The following is a 20402-nucleotide window of genomic DNA, read 5'->3' as shown; positions in this document are numbered from 1 at the left end:
AGGAAGACCCATGGTGCAAGGAAACCTGGGCTCTTAGGAAGAAGAGGCTGCAGTGGCAGCAGCAGGCTCCAGAGGGAGGTGTGCACAGCAGAGTGCAGGGACACCACCAGAGAGGGTCTATTTTGGTGTCTTTATTTAAAATTGTATCAATTTATGAATGAACAGCCTTGAAAGTTCTCCACAAAATTAAAATGGAGCTTTTCTCCATCATCTACTTCTTTTTCTTTTCCTTTTCATTTTTTTTCTGTGTATACCTTCCCGTCCTTGATTGCTCAGTCAGAAACAGAGGAAAACGAGTGTAAAGGGAAATGCTGACTATTTTGCAAAGATCTCCAGATGATGAAATAAACAAAACAGAAACAAAAGCAAACACAGAAAATATTTTTTCCTCTACCTACACTTTTAGTTATTCTAGAATCATAGAATCAGCTGGGTTGGAAAGGACCTCTGAGATCATCAACTCCAACCCTTGATCCAGTACCACTGTGGTTACTAGACCATGGCACTAAGTGCCACATCCAGTCTCATCTTAAAAACCTCCAGGGACAGAGAATCCACCACTTCCCTGGGTAGCCCATTCCAATGCCTGATTACCCTCTCTGAAAAGAATTTCTTCCTAATATCCAACCTAAACCTCCTCTGGCAGAGCTTAAAGCCATGCCCTCTTGTCTTCCTGATACTGCCTGGGAGAAGAGATCGATGCCCACCTGGCTACAACCTCCTTTCAGGTAGCTGTAGAGTGATGAGGTCTCCCCTGAGCCTCTTCTTCTCCAAGCTAAACAACCCCAGCTCCCTCAGCCTCTCCTCATAGGACTTGTGTTCGAGTCCCTTCACCTCGTTGCTCTTCTTCTGGACCTGCTCCAGCACCTCAATATCCTTCCTGAACTGAGGGTCCCAGAACTGGAGCTGCTTGTAACACTGCTTAAGTGAAGCCTGTCACACCACAAGTGTAATTTAACACTAGAGTGGCTCTTCTTATGCTGAACACGCATGATCCATGCAAATACGGGTGATTTTTTACCTGATACGTGACACATTGCATGACAAGTGCACAAACATTGCAAACTGCCAGAAATGTAGTATAAGGGCAATGAATCCTGTGGGCACTGGCCTTGCTTGAGGGACCTTCCCTCCCTATCCTGAGCCCTTGCAAACATCTGGCTGAGGTTTGCTCAGATATTGACTGTCATTTTGGTGGTCTGAATGGGATCCGGCTTGTGCATTGCTCTTGTGGGGCGCAACCTTTTTCTAATGGATGGCATTAAAACCATAAAATGAGTACTCAGGAGTTACATAATTGCTTGCTCATTGGCCTCTTTTTTTCTTTCCCCCTTCTTTCTCTCAATGGAGATTTATACTTTGACAACAAACCTTTTCCTGAGGTTGAAACTTTGTATAAAACGTACGCGTTCCTAAACAAACTAGCCTGACAGCTGCCTGGAGGCCATACAAAATGCAAGATGAAAAAACAGGCTAAGGGGAAAGGAACTGCCTTATTGTCATCCACAAGTGATATTTCACGCTTATCACATTTCCAAGCAGTCTCAAGCTGGCTGTCCCCTGAGAAACCTTCATTTAGATCAGCTTAAATTCTAGAATGTGCTAAACTTTGCCCGCTGATTCCTGCTGTCTTTAGAGCGGCTGCTGACCTGCTCACCCGGCAGGGCTCGAGCTCCCGGCGCCCGTACCCGCAGCCTCACTCCCGCGGCATTCCAACACCGGTGGGCAGGCCGGGCGGCCGCCAGGCGCTCTGACCCCGAGCAGTGCCCCGGCTCCAGGGAAAAGAGATTCCCGGCCCTCCCTGCGCCCGCCGGGGGCCGAGCCCGCCCTGCGCATTGGCCGCGCCGCGCGTCACTCCCGGCGGCGGCGGCGGGGGCCGGACTTCCCTTCCTCGTCGCCGCGGCGGCAGCGGCGGGGCCGGCGGCGGGTGAGTGCCGGGGAAGGAGAGCCAGGATCGGCGGTGGGGCTGCCGCCGGCCCCGGGGCCGACACGGTGCGCGGGGGAACCGGGGCCGGGGCTGGGGCTGGGGCTGGGGCTGGGGCGCGGCGGAGCCCCCTGTGCCCGCCGCCGCCCCCTGTGCCCGCCGCCCTCCCCGGCGCAGGACGCGCGTCCCCGGGCGGCGCCTCCGCGGGCCGGTGCAGGGAGCCGGGGGCGGCCGCTGCTGCTGCATCCCCTGCCTGCGGTGCGGGCAGGGCTCCGCTGCCCAGGGGTGTCCGGGGCCGCTGCTGGCGGTCCGGGTTCGGTGGTGTGTGTCCGCGGGAAGCGGCGGTCGGGCCGTGGGAAGCAGCGCCAGCAGCATCACAGAAGCCAAGAAGCCCGTGTTCGGGGTGAAGGCAGGGAGGTTTTTTTACTGGGATTGCAAAATGGAGGTGATGGGAGGGGTGGATGTCTTGTTTGATTTTAGGTATCTGTTTTTAAATTTTTTTGGGGGAGGGGGCACATCCAGCTTAAGGGCCCGTGGTTGTGCAATGGAAATGCTGTTCCTTCTTTAATTCATTTGCTGATACATCTCATGTTCTCTTGCTTTATAGCCTAGTTTACATTGGACATTGAGTGGGACTAAAACGGAGGCAGAAGGAAGAAGAAAGTGGGCTTGGAGCCTTAGTGGCAGAAAGCAGCAGTAAATTCCGTCATTGTTGAGCAATGCTGATAGAAGGAGCACATTTGCTAGCTGAAATCTCACAAACAAGAGGGAAGGAAAAACTTGTTTATTCATGCTCTGCCAGTTGGCAGATCTCTTTGTTTAGAGAGCATTCAGCTTTGAGTGTTGCTTGTTGCAATCACATTATTTACTTAGCTGACTTTCCCAGAAAGGGCGCAGAGTAGAAGTGGCTTTAAAATATGTTTGTGTGATTGTGTGAAGAGACTTTGTATGGCATAAGAGCTATTAAAAAGAGAGAGGCAAAATAAAACACATCCTGTCGTGATTGTACATGCAGCATTATTATTTCACCAAACCAGCGGGGTGGCTTTTTCACCAAAAGATATATACTTAGTATGTCAGCTGAGCCTTATTATAGCAGAGGGTGGGTCTTCCACCCACAATAGATTTCCTCAAAATATTCCTCACAGTGTGAGGTTTTCCTAGCTCTAGCTGTGCTGTGTTTTTGGTTTTGAGGTTTTTTTTTTTTTTTTTTTTTTTTTTTTTTTTTTGTTGTTGTTGTTGTTTTTTTAATGTTTGTTATATGTGAGGATTCTCTGCAAAAGACCGGCTTTACTGCATTGCATCTTCTCTTATCTCTGAAACACGAATATCAAGCTGGCTGTGTTGTGATCTGTGAAGAACAGAAATGGGGGATGTGGTTGGGTACTGCAGTTCTTGCAATCCAGTTTTTAAAAAGAAGTGGGAACTTTAATGCCTTAACTGATGCATTTAAGAAAAACATCTTCCCTAGGGGTTTATCCTCAGAAGATAAGAATTCAGGTTTTTTAAGGTGTATTGAGCTAGGAATATTAATAACTTTTAAAATTTCAGATAAATGAATATAAATCATATCTATATTTTTATATATATATGTGTATGTGCAGACACATGTCTGTTAGTGCTTGCCTACACCAGAAACTTTTTATGTAATTGTTTTAGTGTAAGAAAGGTATGCAGCTTGTAGAGGTAGCTTGCACTGTAACATGGATTTTTACTTCCTCTGCTACTGTCAGAGAAGAGTAACTGCCTTAACCAGATTGGAAACCAATTTCACCAGAGTGTGAAATTATTGTTTAAAGCCTCGTTGTGTTTCAGGACACAGCTCCTACTAAATAGATAATGTATTTAGACCTGCAACAGCTTTTTTGGAGCGGATAAAAAAACCTGTCTTAAAGTTGTGGTTTTAAAAATGTGCTGTGTCTTCAACATAAGGATATTCACCAGGCCATTGGAAATATTTAGCTGTGCCTGTACACTCAAATTGAAAATGGCTATGTTGGTTGCTGCTCTCCAGCGGAAGGTGCTCCCCATGAAATTGAGCTGCACAGGGATTTATCAGTAGAATGTTTGGAGGATGGAGGGGATGGGATTCGATAGAGACGATCTAAAAAAACTAACAAAAAAAATCTAGTGAAGACTAGATTTTCTGTGTCTACCATAGGGATTGTTAAACTTGAAGGGCTTCAGAAAATGTGGCTACATGAATGAGGGTTGAACGAAATATCACCCCAGAGTTTGTATAGATAACTGGGAGTTAGAACTCTTCCTGTTTTGAACAGTGTCTTAGCTGGAGGAAGAATATCTCTTACCAATCACGTCACATCCCAGTGCCCATTAGCAGCAAATTCTTGTGTGGAATATGAACACAAGGAAAGCAATTAAAGTATTTTTAGCATTTTTAAATGAAAGTAGCACTGGGGAAGACGACTAGTCCATAGGGAGCAGACCATTGAGGAACCCTTTTAGAAGGTATCCCAAATTAATATTTAGCTCATGTTGTACAATGTCATTGTGGTTCATGTTGTATACTAGTGAAATCTTTTCAGCTCAGGGGCAGTATCCATTTGTCCTAGCAGGGAATGTGACCTTTGGATCTTCAGGATTGCTGCTATTGTGCTGCTTATATCTTTCTTATATCTTCATAATAAGGCAATTGCCCAGGCTGAGGGAAATGGCAGTCCCAGATTTCTGCCGTTTCAGGTGTCAGTTTTGAAATGATTCCCTACCACCTTCAGGGTATTGCTCATGCATTTTTGGTTCGGTTGTTTTTTGTTTTGTTTTGTTGTGATAGAACATGAAATTTACTATAAATGTAGCAGTTGTGCCATTTAAAGCACATGTACACACTTCAATTTTCTTGTGTCCCACGGCATTCCTATTCTTAGCATAGCCAGTGTAGAGGGTATCTTCCATCAAGCTTTTGTGCTGAGGGCAACCAAATGCAGTGTACACCATGACTGATTTAACTAGGCACGGCTTTGTAACCTCCTGCTTTTTCCTCTTGGTGCCTTGGAGCTGGCCAGTGATAAGCACATATGAGGGTGTGAATGAACTGAATTATGATATAGAGGAGCAGGGGCTGGTAGCGATAAATGGGGTTCATAGCATGATTTAAAGCACCTAATAAAAGATCCAAGTAAATGGTTCGTGGTAGGAAAATGCACCACTGATGAAGTAGTAACTGGAAAATCCAGACCTCTCCCTCCCTTTTCCAGCTTAGTTCTGCCTCAGGGGAAGTGACCGCGGCTGACAGGCAAGGGTAGTGTGGTAAGAGATGAACACCCGTTACTTAGGGCTTAGATTAGGAAAGGCTTTATTGCTAATACCTAGAGCTTGAGTTAGCACCGGGTTTTGGAAACAAGCTGAATGCATGTTTCCTGTCTGCTTGGAGTGGGAGAAGGAATCTTTGATGTTTCAAGGATTACCTTTTGGTTTTCTATCCTGTGCTAAGATAGGAAATGCTGCTGCTGTAAATTGCCTTAGCTTAAAACATGGCATGGTGTGTCATAAGACTTGATGTCTCAGGTATTTCATTTTTTAATCTTCTTTCTTATTCCCTTTGCAAAAAAAAGTTTTAATTAGTTTCTGGCTCAATCAGAGGAGTTCTCAATGTCTTATTAGTGTAGCATGCTTACAAATAAGCCAAACCTCTTGAGATTAGGAGTGACCAGGGAGCGTTACTAAAATCTTTCACGTGCTTCTTCTGGAATGCTATTTCCCTCCCCTCAACTTTTATGCATTAGCATCCTGTTGTCATTATTAAGTTCACTCTGAGTAATTCCTTGGACCTTTTCTATTGCTATGTTTTTTCCCTTCCCATGTTACCCCACTCTGAAATCCCTGACTTTCACTGAGCGCAGTGCAAAAGATAACACCTGACTGCTGGCAAGTTGCATCAATGGTACCTGTCCATTGCTGTCAGGGCCAAGCTGTCAGTGTGCTGCTTCATGTGAAGTGCTGTCAGTGTCCTGCTTCTTGGGAAATCCGTGCTTCAGTTTAGGGGGGTGTACGTGTACATGCACAAATTTGGGTTGCAAGAATGTGTTCACTTGAGCAAAGTACTTCTTAATCTGGGTTTATCAGAAATAATGCAGTCCTGCATTGGCCAGTACACCACAAATACTGTGTCAGTCTGTTCAGGACTAGTCTGACCACCTTTGAGATAATTTTTAAACATTTCTTTAGAAGTGATCGCAAATATAACGCTATAATTCTAGAAGTTCAGGTTTAGACCTTTTGTCTAAAAAGCACGTTTATTCTTTTGGTTTGGGGAGTCATTTGATATTTGAGTTTTGAAGCAGAGTGATTTTTTGAAGTAAAAGCTCAGTCTTCTGGGTTTCAGAACACTTCTACTACCTTTAAGATGGCTAAGGCATGAAGGTGCTGATTCAGTATCAGAGCTGAGCTGTCTTGATTCCTCTTTGTCTGTATAATGGTTTACTGGCAGTTTGCAAACCTGACAGTCATGCAAGAAATGCCTTTTCTGGTTTTTTTCCACCTCCTGCCATGAGCAGCAGGATCTCTGTAAGATCAGTTGTGGAGTACTTGCTTCATTCACATTCACACTCATTTCCCTGTTTCTCTTGCCCAGGAAGGATACATGACTTGCTGAAAACAGAGAAAATGCTATGCTGGGGTTACTCGTCTTTTGGACAACCTGGGATAGGTAGTAACCTCCAGGTCATCATTCCTGAACCACAGGTGTATGGATTCATTCATGACAGAAATGTCAAGGAGGTGGCATGTGGAGGAAATCACTCTGTGTTCCTGTTGGAAGATGGGGAGGTGTATACCTGCGGCTTGAACACCAAAGGTCAACTGGGGCATGACTGTGAAGGAAGCAAGCCAGGTAAGTCTGCTTTTTATATGCTCTTCAAACTGTCTTGAGGCTGGTGGGCTGAGAAGATTATGGAAGCTGCTTTGTACTGATTGCTCTAGAGCTGGAGCAGCTCACAGAGCTGATAATCATGTCACGTAACACAGTAATGATGCTGAATAATACTAGCTGGCTCTGGAAAGCTAAAGCTGAGCAGCATGGATGAGGAGACAGGTCTGCTTACTTTGTCTGGGAAATGCATCAAAATGGAGGCAAGAGCAGATGGTCTCAGGGCACATTTTGGTATTTGGCATTACCTTTCCCTTCCACAAAAAAGGAGAGGGCCATGAGTCACAAGCATCTTCTGCTTTGTCTTTCCAATTGCACTGCATCCTTATGCCTACCCATGTTCAGTTATTGCTGGGAATTTTCTCATGTATGTCGAAGAGTATAAGTGGATCCGTACTGAATATAGTTGTTTAGAACAAACTTGGTTTTGGCCAAGAGGGTTTGTAAATTTTGTTTTCCCCTCTTAGAATCTCTTGTCAACTTGTGCCTTCACCCCTTCATGCTTTCTTAACGTGGAAGAAAGTCATTGTAACATTGTGTTCCCTAGACTCACCTTGCGTTTTCCTTGTTGTGTTCCAATGGGCAGAACCCACGAGTGCAGAACCCGAGGCAGATACTGCCTCTCCTTCACAGGGTGGAGGAGTGATATAGTTATGAATTGTTATTTGAAGAAACCCTGAAGCCTTTCTTGTGGACTCTTTTGAATGTTGGCCTTCCAGTTTGCTTTCCATTAACTTCTTGGTTTTGGAATGTGGTAAAGATACAGGTATTTCTGTTTCCATAATACAATAAAAATCCTGCTGTGGGTAATTAGAGCAAAAATTCTTCACATTGCAGACTGCCCTCTGTAGGGCTTGGGGCTTCTGTAGCATAACCTGTTATTGCACGACAGAGAGATAAGATGCCTACAAAATAGCCACAATTCTCCATGTGCAAATCTGACCTGACTGATTCCATTACTCCTTTTCTCTGTTGATGTCTTTTGTCTCTTTCTCTCAAAATGGGGTGATAGGTGTTGGATGCTGTATGACCAAGATGGGCTGGATTAGAGGAGGTGACCTTGAATCTGACATCTCTTGCTTTTCTGATAAGTGGATTCTAGGCAATTACTGAAAGAGGTCTTGATTATCAGGACCGGCTAAGTCCTCTCTCTGTTGAACACACTATTCATCTACTGAGGACTTGAGGACTTGTAAATTTAGACCCTGGAATAAATGAGGTGCTTAGTGGAAGGAAGACAAGCCTCCTGAATATTCAGCTCCAACCAGTGAGGATACTTCCTCCTGCAAATCACCCAACTAGCCTACTGTTTTACCCATAAAATAAAGCAAGCATAAGATGATGATGAAAATGGAAGGTTTACAGCAAGCAGAAGATCAGAACTGGAAATGGATCTCATGAAATGAATCTCACGAATCTTGAATGCTGAAGTGTAGACCTCTATCCTGCCTTCAGCTAGGCTTGTAGAAGAGGGGCAGTCTGATATTTTGAAATAGAAATAAAAAGTTCCCTGTGTTTGATCCCAAATGCCCTTCTTCTACCCCTTAAATGAAGGGTCTGTCTCCAAGATGTGACACCAACTCCCAGTTATCTTACAGGTTTCATTTATTCTGATAAAGGTTGTGCAGTGCTACTCTCTGAGGGGCCTGTGGCCATTCTTGAGAAATCATGTATCTCTACCAACACAGCACTACTGACTGTGCCTGCAGTGGGGTTTCTGCTGGCTGGGGCAGTTGGGAGGGATGTGCTGTAAAGCAAGGAACAACTTCTCTTTAGAAACTGTTCATGGTAAACAGTCACAGCAATCTTTAGGGTAACAGTAAACTTGGAGAGAGACCCATCCCAGATACTGCTGTGTGTGGATCTGTTTGTCTTCCAGCATTGGGAACTGAATTTCTTAGTTTTCTTCTGCAAATAGGAACAAGGAGAATCAAACCTTCCTCTTTCACCCCCACTTCCCCTGCATGGGATAAAGACAACCTTACACCTTCTGTATAGGAGGCTTGTCAAAGATCATATTTTCTATTTTCGTGGACCTATGAATGAAGCCATGGCTAATAGGTAGTGAAGATGTATGTGTGGAGCATAAGGTCCTGAGCTGTTGGAGATTATAGAGACGACTGTCTGAAGTAGAGAATGGGAGAAATGCCTGGAATTGGGAGTCTTGCAGTTGCATCTCTCCAGCCTCTACTGGACAGGGTACTGTGGGCTGAGGTCTCCTGGTTTTTCTGCCCTGTGGTTTGATTCTGACAAACTTGTGAGGGCAGCTAGAAGTGGGCGACCTCTGTCCAGCTCTGGAAGTGAGCCACATCTCCTGCTTCAGGAAGCTGTGACATAGTACTGACTGTCCCCTTCAGGCAGCCCCTTGAGACCCATCTCTGGACTTCAGAAATGCTTACCATGGCCTACAGAGTGTCTTGGTTGTGTTTGAGAGTAACACCAAGACAGGAAAATATGCAGGGGGTCTTGAACCTTTTGAAGGCTTTAAGACTTCATAGGAGTGGAGTGATCTCCTTCCTGCTGCCTAGGTCTTTGCTCATAAGAGGAAATTCCCCTTTTATTTCTTACACTTTTTGTGTGTGTACATAAGATTTAATGCTTCCAGAATGCTAAAGGCTTCAGTTAGTATTTTCAGAACAGATGGTCATGTTGTTTAGAGATGGTTATTTCCCAACATAATGCTGGCTTGTGAATAGAATTCTGGGACTTTACAGTGCAATGAACATGGATCCAACCCTGTTCTCCTTCCGTGTCTTGCAGGTTTTACTAGTGACTTCAAGTGGGAGAAGAGTTGTTATGTTTGCAGTGAGTGCTTTTGAAGACTTTGCATCTCTTTCTTCCTTTACTACATATTCTGAATATTTTTTTCTCTTGTTCTGCTGTCCATTTACACATATCTATAATAGGATTCAATTTTGCTTCTCATTCATGCTACTCACAAAAATGTCAAACGCTATCGTTTCAGCAGTTCCTTGTGGAGGAGCCCTTAGAGGGCACCTTTTGAAACGAAAGAAAACTTGTTAATTAAAAAGCTGTGTTTACTGTCACATCAGCTGACCTTGTGAATGTAATGCAGAGACAGGGATAGCATCTGGCAAAGTGATTCTTATGCCTCCCCAGTTCAGGGAACAGAAATTACTGGGGGAGCGTGTGCCACTGAAAGAGTGTAAATCAGTACATGTTTATTTTCTGGAAGTGCCCTTTCCTTGGATTTTACATTGTGTTGGTAAAATTAATATTTAAGATGACTAAGAAGTTTATCTTAACTAAAAGAACGTTCCTTTTGACTAAAAGCTAACAGTCTGCGATTGTTTGACTCCCTACTTTTGACAATACCACAGTAATACCAGGTGTGCTACTCCTGTGGGCTCTACCAAGAGCCATCTTCCCATATTGTCACACTATTTACCAATTAATTGTTTCTTCGATTTGTGGTGATTAGCAAGCTGCTTGAGGAGTCCATCCGTCTTAGGGATGGATATCTGGCTTTGTTAATATTTAAATGGTTGTTTTTCCTCACCTCTTTCCTCCTCCTCTCCCCCGCTTTTTCCCCCTGAAACAATCTGTAGTTTGTGTCTCTGCAATCACTTGGCATGGAAGGGTAGATGCTGTTCCAGAGTTCTCACCATGACCGTGGGCTAAGTTAGTAAGAGTAGTGTAAAGCAACGAGCTGGTTGTTAGCAGTTCGTAAAGCTTTAAAAACATGCTTGAATCTGAGATGGGGAACTTGTTTTCGGGTCTGGAGATTTGTTCTCTTCAAGTAATTTGGACTTCATTTGGCTTCTGCTGGCGAGAAAACCTGGGCTTTGGTAATTAGTGTTTCAAGACAGTTACAGAAAAATGTGCTGAATTTGGCTCAAACTTTTCATCTGTTAACATACAGTGACAAACCCATGCTTTTTTACCATATTTCCTGTCTGGATGCTATTGTGCAGGGGAGCAGGGTATCTGTGTGTATTGTGGAATCTATCTCCTTATAGGTGCAGGGTAGAAATACCATAATTAAGTTCATTTTCTTTCAAAAACCAGGAAAAAAACCACCAAAACAAATAAAAATCCCCACTACACGACCCAGATCCTCTGGATTTCTCTGACCTTTCTTTCAAACATAAGTCCACTTGTCCTGAACTTCAGCACAGGATTACAGCGACCAGAGACCTCTGTGCTCACTGTGGATGCGTGTGAATCATAAACCCTGTAACAGCTGAGAATTCAGATGTGCAACCTGCTTGGAAGGACAGTCTGTGTGGATCTTCCTCTTTTAGCTTCTTCCTGGTGGGTGAGAAGTCAGCCAGGAGGCCCTGGTTGTTCTGGAGGAGAGATGACAGAGCTTATGTTTACTGTGAGCAGGTTGCAGACAAGTAGCTGTGGCTGCTGCATTGAGTACAGAAAGTTGAGAGCCACTTACTGGTGGGATGATCAGTGGCAGGAGAATGCTTAGTTCTCCCTGCCTTTCTCCTCCTTGCATGAGTGAAGCAGTGCAAAATAAGAGCTTAAACACACAGCAAGGAGGTTCCACTGAGCAGGCTTTTCACAAAGGATCTGGGACCGTTTTGTCCCACTGTTTGGGCACGGAGCTGAGGCTCAGCACACAGCTACTGCAGCTCTTCCCAAGTGCTGTGGTCTGTAAGAGTCCTGTAAGAGTCCAATTTTCTCTGCACCCTGAAAGCAGAGCTGTGTACTGTAACAGATGTAATAGAAGCACGACAGCCCTGCTTCAAGGCATCAGTCCCGGTAAAGGCTAGGAGGACGTGCCTGGAAATGAACGTGCTGAGGGATCTGTGGGAAGGAGACGCCAGTGCAGAGTCAGCTCTTTGGTGTTGTTCTGCAACTGCTGACATTAAACTGGAAAAATAATAAAGGAGTATGACACAATTTATGTTTCAGCACTCATTGTAAGTGTTGTTTGTGAAAAGAGTCAGATTATTAAACTGGCCACCCCTTGCAGAGTCAGGTATGTTAATTTGTACTCAACCCTTTTGCTGCTTTGGTCACTCACAGAATCTGACCAAGCTGTGTGAGGTTATTACACCTTCAGTAGTGACTGCAGCAACATGAGTTTGCTTTAAGGTGTGTCCATTTTGGCTGGATTGATGTTTTGGGCTTCAGAATAATTTCAAAATTAGAAGACAGGATTTAAAACTGACTTCATTTAGAAACAATGGGTGTGTGGCACTAATGACTGTCCCCTTTCCTGAAACCATGCTGAAGCTGAAAGATGAGTTCAGGATAAAATGGGTGTGTAACTGTGTGTGGGGATAAAGGAAGATGGTAGAAAAGAAGCTGGAGGTGATAGACAAAAGTTTTCTGAATGCCCCAACCTTTCTGTAATCAGAATAGTTGATCAGAATAGTTGTCTGTGCTGGACAAAACTGATGACTTCATCAAGCTGAATGTGTAGGGCTGAGAATCACAGCTTCTAGGAAAGATTTAATAGTTTGGTGGCTGTTGATGCTGGAAGTTGGGTTTTCTTGTCTTCAGGATGTGACAAATCATACAGAATGCTGTAACAGCCTGATACTCCACCTTAAGCAGTATTGGAAATAAGACTTTATCTCAAAGATCTATGTGAAACTTCTTTTACTCAGAAATCAAATATTTTTGCTAGCTGAAAAGAACTGTGAAGAAATGCTTGCTGTCTTCAACATCTGACCTGCCTTTGAAACAGTTGCCTGCCTATATAAACTCACTGAAAAGGAATGTACAGATGATCTCCTTTTCTCAGAATGCCCAGTAGATAAAATTAATAATTTTTAAAAAGTGTTTCATAGCACTGCATTCTTTACCTCCTTTTTCCCAGTCACTGTGCTTCTTTGCAGTAATGTATTTTCAAGCAGTATTTGTGAACCCGATGGGGATGTCCTTGAAAGCAAGGGCAAGGGTGCTCTATTGGGTCTGCACTGTGCAGATGTGGCTTTTCAGGAACGTATGGCTTTGTCTTGCTCCCATGCAAACCACTACAGGATTGAAATAAATGGAAACAGTGAGGAACACGCCAAATGCTTTTGAAAATCATATGCTACTTAATCAAAGCCTAGGGCTGCCACAGGTGAGACTCTGTCAAGTGTCACTGCTTTGCAGTGTGTAGTACTAGCACATCAAATCTGGCATCTACACACATCCATCTCCCTAATGCCCCCTTACACCTCTACTGTCCACCCTCAGCCTGTCACTCTAAGGTCTAGCACATCCTGCTCCCATTGGGTTGGCTGCCTTGGAGCTGTTGTACTTTCTGGGGTGTATGTGGTGGACCTTGGGGATTTCTCAGTAGTCATGGCCCAGCCACAGCTTCTCTGCTGCCAGTGGCCAGCAAGCCTGGCTGAGTGACTACATTTACAACAGTAGCCTGAAGAGGAAAACAGGCTCTCTCTGGGTTTTCTGAATGCACATTTTTCCTGTGTTTTTCACAAGTCCTGGTGCCTTCCCTCTTTGAAAGAGCTACCCTTACTTGTTTACCTCCAGGGTCTGAAGCTCAATTCTTCCCTCTACCAGCTTGTCAGACAAGCCTTCTCTGCCTGACCATTCCTTTCCAAGAGCCTTCTCCAGCTGGCTGTGCCCATGCCAGTCTACCTATGGCTCCTCAAAGAGGGTGTGTCCCCTAGACAAAAGGCAGCGATGTAAGGAAGCAAAAGGCTTTCTGTGTCTATGTCTGAGGAAGGGCTTTGCTTTCGCAGGGTAGATGTCTGCGTTCACAGCTGTGAGGGGGAGTAGCTGGCAAAGTGTAGGTGAAGTGACACCCTGGGGTGTCATGGTGGCCTCTCACTTCTTGCTCTTACATGAGCACAAGCAGCTTTATAAAGTGAAGGCAGTGTTAATAACTAAACCAGCCTCTCTCAGATTTAAGACTAAGTAGCTGTGCTAAGTAAATTAATGAGCAGTACTGAGTATGTTGTGAAGGGAAACAGTTATTTCTATGTGTCGTTAGTGTCTGCGGATGAAAGGGGACTGCCGAATCCTTTGTTACCTGGAACTTCTCATTCTTTACCCATGAATCGTGTTCCCAGCCCTGTGACCAACAGTGTTCCTGGGGAGCGTCACCTGCTTTCGTCTGCTTGCTGTGCTTTACTGTCCTCCTCCTTTTATTTATTGCTCAGTGAGTCTACTCTCTTTTTACGTTTGCTCCCTTGTAACCAAATTATCAGTCTTATAGTGCTGCTGTTCTTTGATCGGGCTTGTCTTGATACTGCTCTGCTTTCCACTGCAAGTGTAGCACCAGTTCACGAAGTTCAGGAAAGGAAGACCTCAAGAGTTGCAAATTGCTCCTGGAAGGATATAGTAAACTTCAAGTACTGAAAGTTGGAGGAAGTTACATGTTAATGTAAACATTTGCTTGCTCCATACTTCAAAGCTTTTGCCCCATTCTAAGAGAAGTTTCAGCATAAGATGGGCTGCCATGCATGGGTGAGAGCAGCAGGCAGAAAGCCAAGGTAACTGCCGTACAGTGGAGATGGGATTTGCTCTTGTAGTCTTGTGCTGTTATAGGTGCAGAGCACAGAGTTTCCCCCACCCTTGTGTGCAATAGCGTCATGTAGTCTGAACATAAGATGCCACAAGCATGTAATGTCTTTGTAGAGAGGCTTGGCAAGGAGGAGGAAGGGAGGTTGGTGAAATTGTGGAGCTGGTGTCAGGCAGGGCGGTTCCAGCTGCCTACGTGTTGTGTGTCTCGTCTGCCTGGCTGTGCCAGAGACTGTGTAGAGTCACCAAGGTGTGTTCTTGAAACTGTCCAACAACCCTTGTTTCCTCCCCGTGCACGTTCTTGTGGTATTACTGCGGACAAACCACAGCGTGCAGAGGTGGTGTGAGTGAAGCCACAGGAGCAGTTTTAGCTGACTGGGTTAGATTATGTTTTCAAAAAGCACGTGACAGCTTTGCAAAGTCTGTAGTTTGCTTAAGTGGTTTATAGAGTCTGATTTCTTCATCCTAGTTCCAGACTCCAGATGTTGTGTGTGACAGCTGTGAGTAGTGTGAGATGCCTAGGTGGTCAGAGTTGAAAGTGTGCAGGAGGAAATCAGAGGGTCATTCTTGGGAGCTTTAAAGGAGAGAGGCAGAGGCAAAAAGGCCTTGACAAACAGCATGATTTCCCCCTCCTCAATTACCAGTTGCCAAATGGCAGAATCACACTTTCACTGGGAATGATGTTTCCTGGAAAAGTTGGTGAGTGTACTTGTGCTGCTACTGGTAAAAAAAACACTGGTATTTTACTGGTATTACCGATAAAAACATTGAATAGCTAGAACATTGAAGTTACGCTGACAAAAAAAAGAGAAACCTTCATAGGGGGAGGGAGAAATCTTGGGCATGCCTCTGTCTTAGTGCACTTCCGATTCCAAGGATTTGGGTTGCTGCACTTTGTTCTCTTTTCCTCTTTCCAGTTTCATTAAAACACTCTGACGTGTTTTAGTGCTCGGCTGACTTTATTAGGACTAAAATCATGAAGCTTATCACAGCCTAGAAATACAGCCAGGATATCCATATGCAGAAATATCTCTGGGATGTGCTGTTGGAGACTGGGAAATCAGCAGTCAGCTGAAGTTTACTATTTAATGTATAAAAATCTTGTCAGGGCATTTCGTAGATCCACTGTTGTGTACTTGCTTTTTGTACAGTGGCTTAATAAAATGCTCATGGTTGATAAGTTTGGGCTGTAGTGTTTTTTTCATTTCCTCATGGTGCTTGTTGAAGGCAGTAACAGATTTTCATGGAGTTTTTGGCTGTTGAATCAGGCTTCCCTATGTGCTAATGCTGTTAGTGTCACCTTGTTAGATGGTGATGTGTTGGTGTAATTCATCTCCAAAAGGAGAGAACTTGGCTCCTTTCCTATGAGAATTAAGGCTTTTCAGTACTCGGAGAATAGAAAGATCACGTGGGTGACATTTATGTGGCTGTTGGTGTCTGATTAAATATTCAGCTGCCTTGTGTATTAAAACATTGTATCGCACAGTTCTGATTTTTGGATCTCAGTTGCACAATGCTCACTCATCCTCAGTGTGGATGTGGACTATATTAACAAACATGGCAATGCAAAGAAATTGGCTCATCTGTCCTTAGACTTGCCAGTTGTTAGCATTTAACCCAGAGGAATTTCTTATCTTACCTTACCTGTTTTTTTCTTCCCTTTGTTTCTACCGCCATCTCTTATCCAGGCAAGCTGGTAAGACACTTATTTTAGGGAACCTCTGAGCACTTTCCTTGCTGAAAGCAACAACCAAGATGAGCAAAAGCTCTGAGTTTCTTGTTGTCAAGCTGGGGAGGCAATGAGAAATTTTGGCCAGGTGTCCAAGCAGACTGAAATCACTTGAAACTCTTCCAAGACGCAGCTTCTACTCACCAGTGAAGAAATCCAGATTTTGACACTGAAGGTATAACCTCGGGGCTGGTAGTTTCTCAGGCAGTAGAAGCCATCTGGTGCTGTTCGTGTAGGTCCCAGAACACATATGACTGAAGGATTTTGCCACGTCCTCTAGCAAAAGCCTGTCTTGTGAGCAGCTGGAAGCTATACATAGAAAGGGTGTACCAACTCTCTGATAAAATTACTAGGAGTAGAAAGGCTAATTAATCATTCATTGCCTGTGAATTCTAATTAGAGCAGTATAACTGAGTGCTTTGTGCTTCTAGCAGTCACAGAAACTGAAAATCTTGTATAGCTTTTCAATGCTCTGGGGGCAAAGCACAGGCTCTGTTTTATAAATAGTGAAGCTATGGACTGAAGGTGGGCTTTTCAGGAGTTTTCATTCTTAGCTCAGCTTTACTGCCATTTCCAAACCTTCAAGCTAAATGCACCGATTGTCAGAAAGCTGAGTTACAGAAACATGCGCCACTTATCCTCAACTTTTGCAAACCGAGAAAACACAAGAGCAGTCCTGGGAAGCAGGCCTGTCACCTTTCAGAGATGGGCTATCCTGACGACGTTTTGCCTCATTCTTTACTCCAGTGCGTATTTTACGAAGAGATCTGACAAGGTTAAGAGCAAAAAAGGTCAAATCTTAGTATGTCCCAAAAAAAGTCAAACCTTGATATGTGTATTTGTGGTTCTGTGGGTTAAAGAGGACAGAAGAAGAGAAATGAAAGTTGGAACTCCACCAAATGTGAAGAACTGACTTTTGACCATTGGTGCTGTTTTTGAGACAGCTGACAGCTTCAGAAAGAAAAGATTGTGTCAGTGTGTACTTCTTGGAACTTGTGGGTTTTTGTTTGTATTTTGAAAGTTTTATGAGGTGTTGAAATACTGTATTGCATAACTCCTTCAACCCTTCCTTGTTGCTTTCAGGGTTTTGTTCTGCTTAGTTTTGTATATAATTGTGCCTGTTAAGCTCCACTTGACTGGTTTTATTCATCTATTACTGAAGACACTATACTAAGAATAAACTTCACTCTTTGTGCCCTTCATCTCAGTGCAATAATACATCTTTTCTAAGGAATGAATAATGCTGTTGTGATGCTTTGGAAATTAAAACAAATGGATACAAACCACTAAAATGTGTAATATTTTGATGTGAGGAAGGGGTGGGAGATCAATGAAGTAGTAATTGTCAGATGTTTTTGATAATACTTCTCATGTTAGCTGGGAGAAGGTACATGCAGTGACTTGGCAAGCCTGATAATTAACTGGGACCCTTGTTGGACTGCCTGGACAGCCTGTGCCCCCAGGGGAAGGCTGGCATTTTTCCATCTCCAGAAGGAAATGTGTATGAGTGTGTAAAACTTAAACTGTTTGGCATTTACAGGCAAACTGCTACTGACAGGGTCTTAGGAATGTACTGTGGTGAGGTGGGCCATACATGTGCGTTTCTAAAGGCAAAGATCTTCAACTCCAAGACAGGCATGTTTTATTCTGTCTGTGGTTATCCAGGGTGTCTAGATGAGACTGTACTCTGTTTCATGGGTGAGCAGTGCAGTCACTGAAGGCTTTCAGTGACACAGGGCAGCCTTTGAAAACAAGTTGATGTTTATTAGTCCCTTGAGATGGCACATAGAGCAAGGTCACATTTGTGTTGCCAAATTAAACTTAAGATGGAGCCAGTGGGGACTGAAACAACCGTGGATTTCTAAGCCTGTTGTATGTCCTCTCAGTTTCCCAGTGTGTGAAGTCCTTGCCACAGCCTCATACCTCAGGGCACTCTTTCTCTATTTGCAGTATTGCTGTGGTCAGACTCCTGCCTGCTCCAGCTCCTGATACTGATCTTTGGTCACTGGAGTCTTCTGTCACCTTCCCACGGTGCTCCAGTGGTTCAGGGTCAGCTCATGGTAGTCCTTCCACAGCAAATAAGACATGTATACTTACTGTGGCAAATACTGCTTTCTCAGGGAAGAAATTAGCTCATTCATGCCTGCAGGTAGCAAAACAATCTCTATTATGGGTGCCCCAGCATCCCATACTGTCCACGTTTGCTTCTTTGTCAGATTTGTGATGTCCTCTGGAGTGCTGGGCAGTGTGCAGGGACCAGCTTTGAAAGAAGGGCAGGCTTGTGAGTTTATAACCACTCTGAAGAGCTCAGTTGCTCTGGATAAGAGCCAAGTCTCAGTGTACGCTGCCAGTAAGATTATAGAGAAATGATGGGTTCACGAGTCAAAGGGTTTTCCTTGGAGGAGTGGATGGCTTCATCCTTCTCTCCTTTTAGTGGTGTAATCCTCTCTAGCAGCAGCTTTTGTTTTGGGCTTTTGGGTCCCAGTACAGAAACACACTTATCTGAACTTAGGTGGTGTGTCTGGCACGTTGCAGCAGGTATTTTTTGCCTTGCTGGATGACTGAGAGGAAGACACCATAGCCACATGTGCTGCTGAGATCCCTTGTCCACTGTTTGTTATTGACCTTAACCAGCCCTTACAGCTGCTGGCTGTTTAGAGCTCACAGATAAAAATAGGCTCCCTAAGTAATATATGCAAACGAACATAAACCAGGCTACCAAGCAGTGCCATAGTTGGACGCTTAAGGGCCCGAGTGTGGAAGCTGTGTATTAATTGAGGACAAAATGGGTTACTAGATGGTAGAGCTAAAGAGTGGTTGGGTAGCAGGCAGGCCTCAAGCTCTCCTGGAAGTTTATGTGCTTATTACTTGTAAACTCCACCTCCAGTGAAGCACATGTTCAGGTGGCATTTTCCTCTGCTAGAATACATATTTAAATAATTGTCACTTTTTTCTTCCATAACACCCATTGTAGATTTTTCTCCTGCTCATTTTCTGACTTCCAGACTTATAAGGCAAGCCCTCCTAAAGGGGGTACCTTCCTCCTACATTTATTTAAGACGTGGATTGATTGGTGTGAAGATTTTGATGCTGTGTGAGTGATTTCTGGATGCCCTTGATGTGGGGTATCATTTTCACAGAATGGCATGTAACTACTCTTTCGTTTCATGTCACAGGCAAGTGGGACTTCAGTAAAACTGATTCCTGCATTGTAGCTTACACGGTGAAATCTTTCTTCCTCCAACTGGAACATTTGTATTTATGATGAAAAGCAACTTTGCTTCTGTCTGGTGTGCAGAGAGTTTTTCCATCAGTTGTGTAATATTTCCATTTGTAAAAACTCTGTGTAATGAATAAGATCTGGTTATAGATATTGTAACAGTACTTGTCAAGCCTGCTTCACTTGCTTAACGTGATGTAATGATGAGAAGTCAATTGTGGGTATCTCCCAGAGGACTGAGTGATGATTTTTTTTCTTTTATATCTTTTATACCTCTGTTAAGCTCTTCTTGTTTTGCTTCCTTTTTATGGGACTTTTTTAATGAGTGTTTGACATGAAGCAGTAAAGCAGGGTGTGGTGTATGGGTTGTGAATGACATCCAGCTTTGTGGATGACTCGTCTTCATTGGACGTGAGAGCTATGGAAGATCAACTATGTTTTACAGGGTCTGCTGACTTCTTGGTCTTGGCTGATTCCTGAATCAACACCAAGTGAGAAAACCTCAAATCTGGGAAGTCTACTTGTTCTTAAATAACCTGATAGGTGGTTCCCTGTGTCTGAGACTGGCTGGGTATAGTCTGTCATTGTGCTTAGGGGCATGCACCTACCTGCCTTCTATGGCTTTCAGACCAGGCTTTCCGAAGAGCTCAGCAGTGACACATTTTCAGTAAATCTAGTGCTTTTTCTCATGTAGGAAGTCTTTTAAAACTAAATTGTGTATCAGTGCCCTCATTTGAATGACTCTGCACACGGATTTGCGCCGACCTCATGTCTGTGTGTTACTGTGAGATGTCTGAGAGATGAATCCTGTGACCACAGAGGTTTTTTTTGTTTCCCTCAGAGCAAATTGGAGCCCTGGCTGGGCAGCACATTGTGCATGTGGCCTGTGGGGAGTCTCACAGTGTGGCACTCAGCGACCAGGGCCAGCTCTTCTCCTGGGGCGCCGGTAGCGATGGACAGCTGGGACTCACCACTATGGAAGATGCAGTGATGGTACCAAGGTAAACATTTAACAGGTTCAGATTTCCTTAAGGAAGCTCCTTGAAGGTGATACATCAAGGGTTGCTCACCTTCCAGCCTGGCATTGGTGGGAGAGTCACTTTCTCTCAGTGGGGCAGTAATAGTGCACTTCCCATGTAGGGTTGTAAGGGTGATTCCTTCTCCTTTTCAGTACTGTTCTGGTGCTTCC

The 20402-nt window shown here is 44.2% G+C and overlaps 1 protein-coding gene across 4 annotated transcripts in view; it reads left to right on the top strand.

Moving 5' to 3' along the window:
- The first annotated feature begins 1870 nt into the window (after positions 1–1870).
- LOC113993519 (probable E3 ubiquitin-protein ligase HERC3) overlaps positions 1871–20402 on the top strand; it is a 48573-nt gene continuing 30041 nt past the window's right edge. For 3 of the 4 annotated variants that reach the window (XR_003542661.1, XR_003542662.2, XM_027731752.2), the window contains exons 1-3: positions 1871–1927; positions 6516–6773; positions 20055–20214. Coding sequence is in view for 2 of the 4 variants with exons in the window: in XM_027731752.2 (XP_027587553.1) it covers positions 6548–6773; positions 20055–20214 (386 nt within the window). In the remaining 2 variants the exon portion in view is untranslated. Of the gene's footprint in view, positions 1928–2615; positions 2621–6515; positions 6774–20054; positions 20215–20402 lie in introns of those variants that run through there. The other variant, XM_039382067.1, reaches the window with a different exon arrangement.

This window comes from Pipra filicauda, unplaced genomic scaffold (genome assembly GCF_003945595.2).
Source record: "Pipra filicauda isolate LSUMZ 115617 unplaced genomic scaffold, ASM394559v2 scaffold252_size1811890_pilon, whole genome shotgun sequence".
Classification (NCBI taxonomy): Eukaryota; Metazoa; Chordata; class Aves; order Passeriformes; family Pipridae; genus Pipra; species Pipra filicauda.
This window is presented reverse-complemented; position numbering and strand designations above follow the sequence as displayed.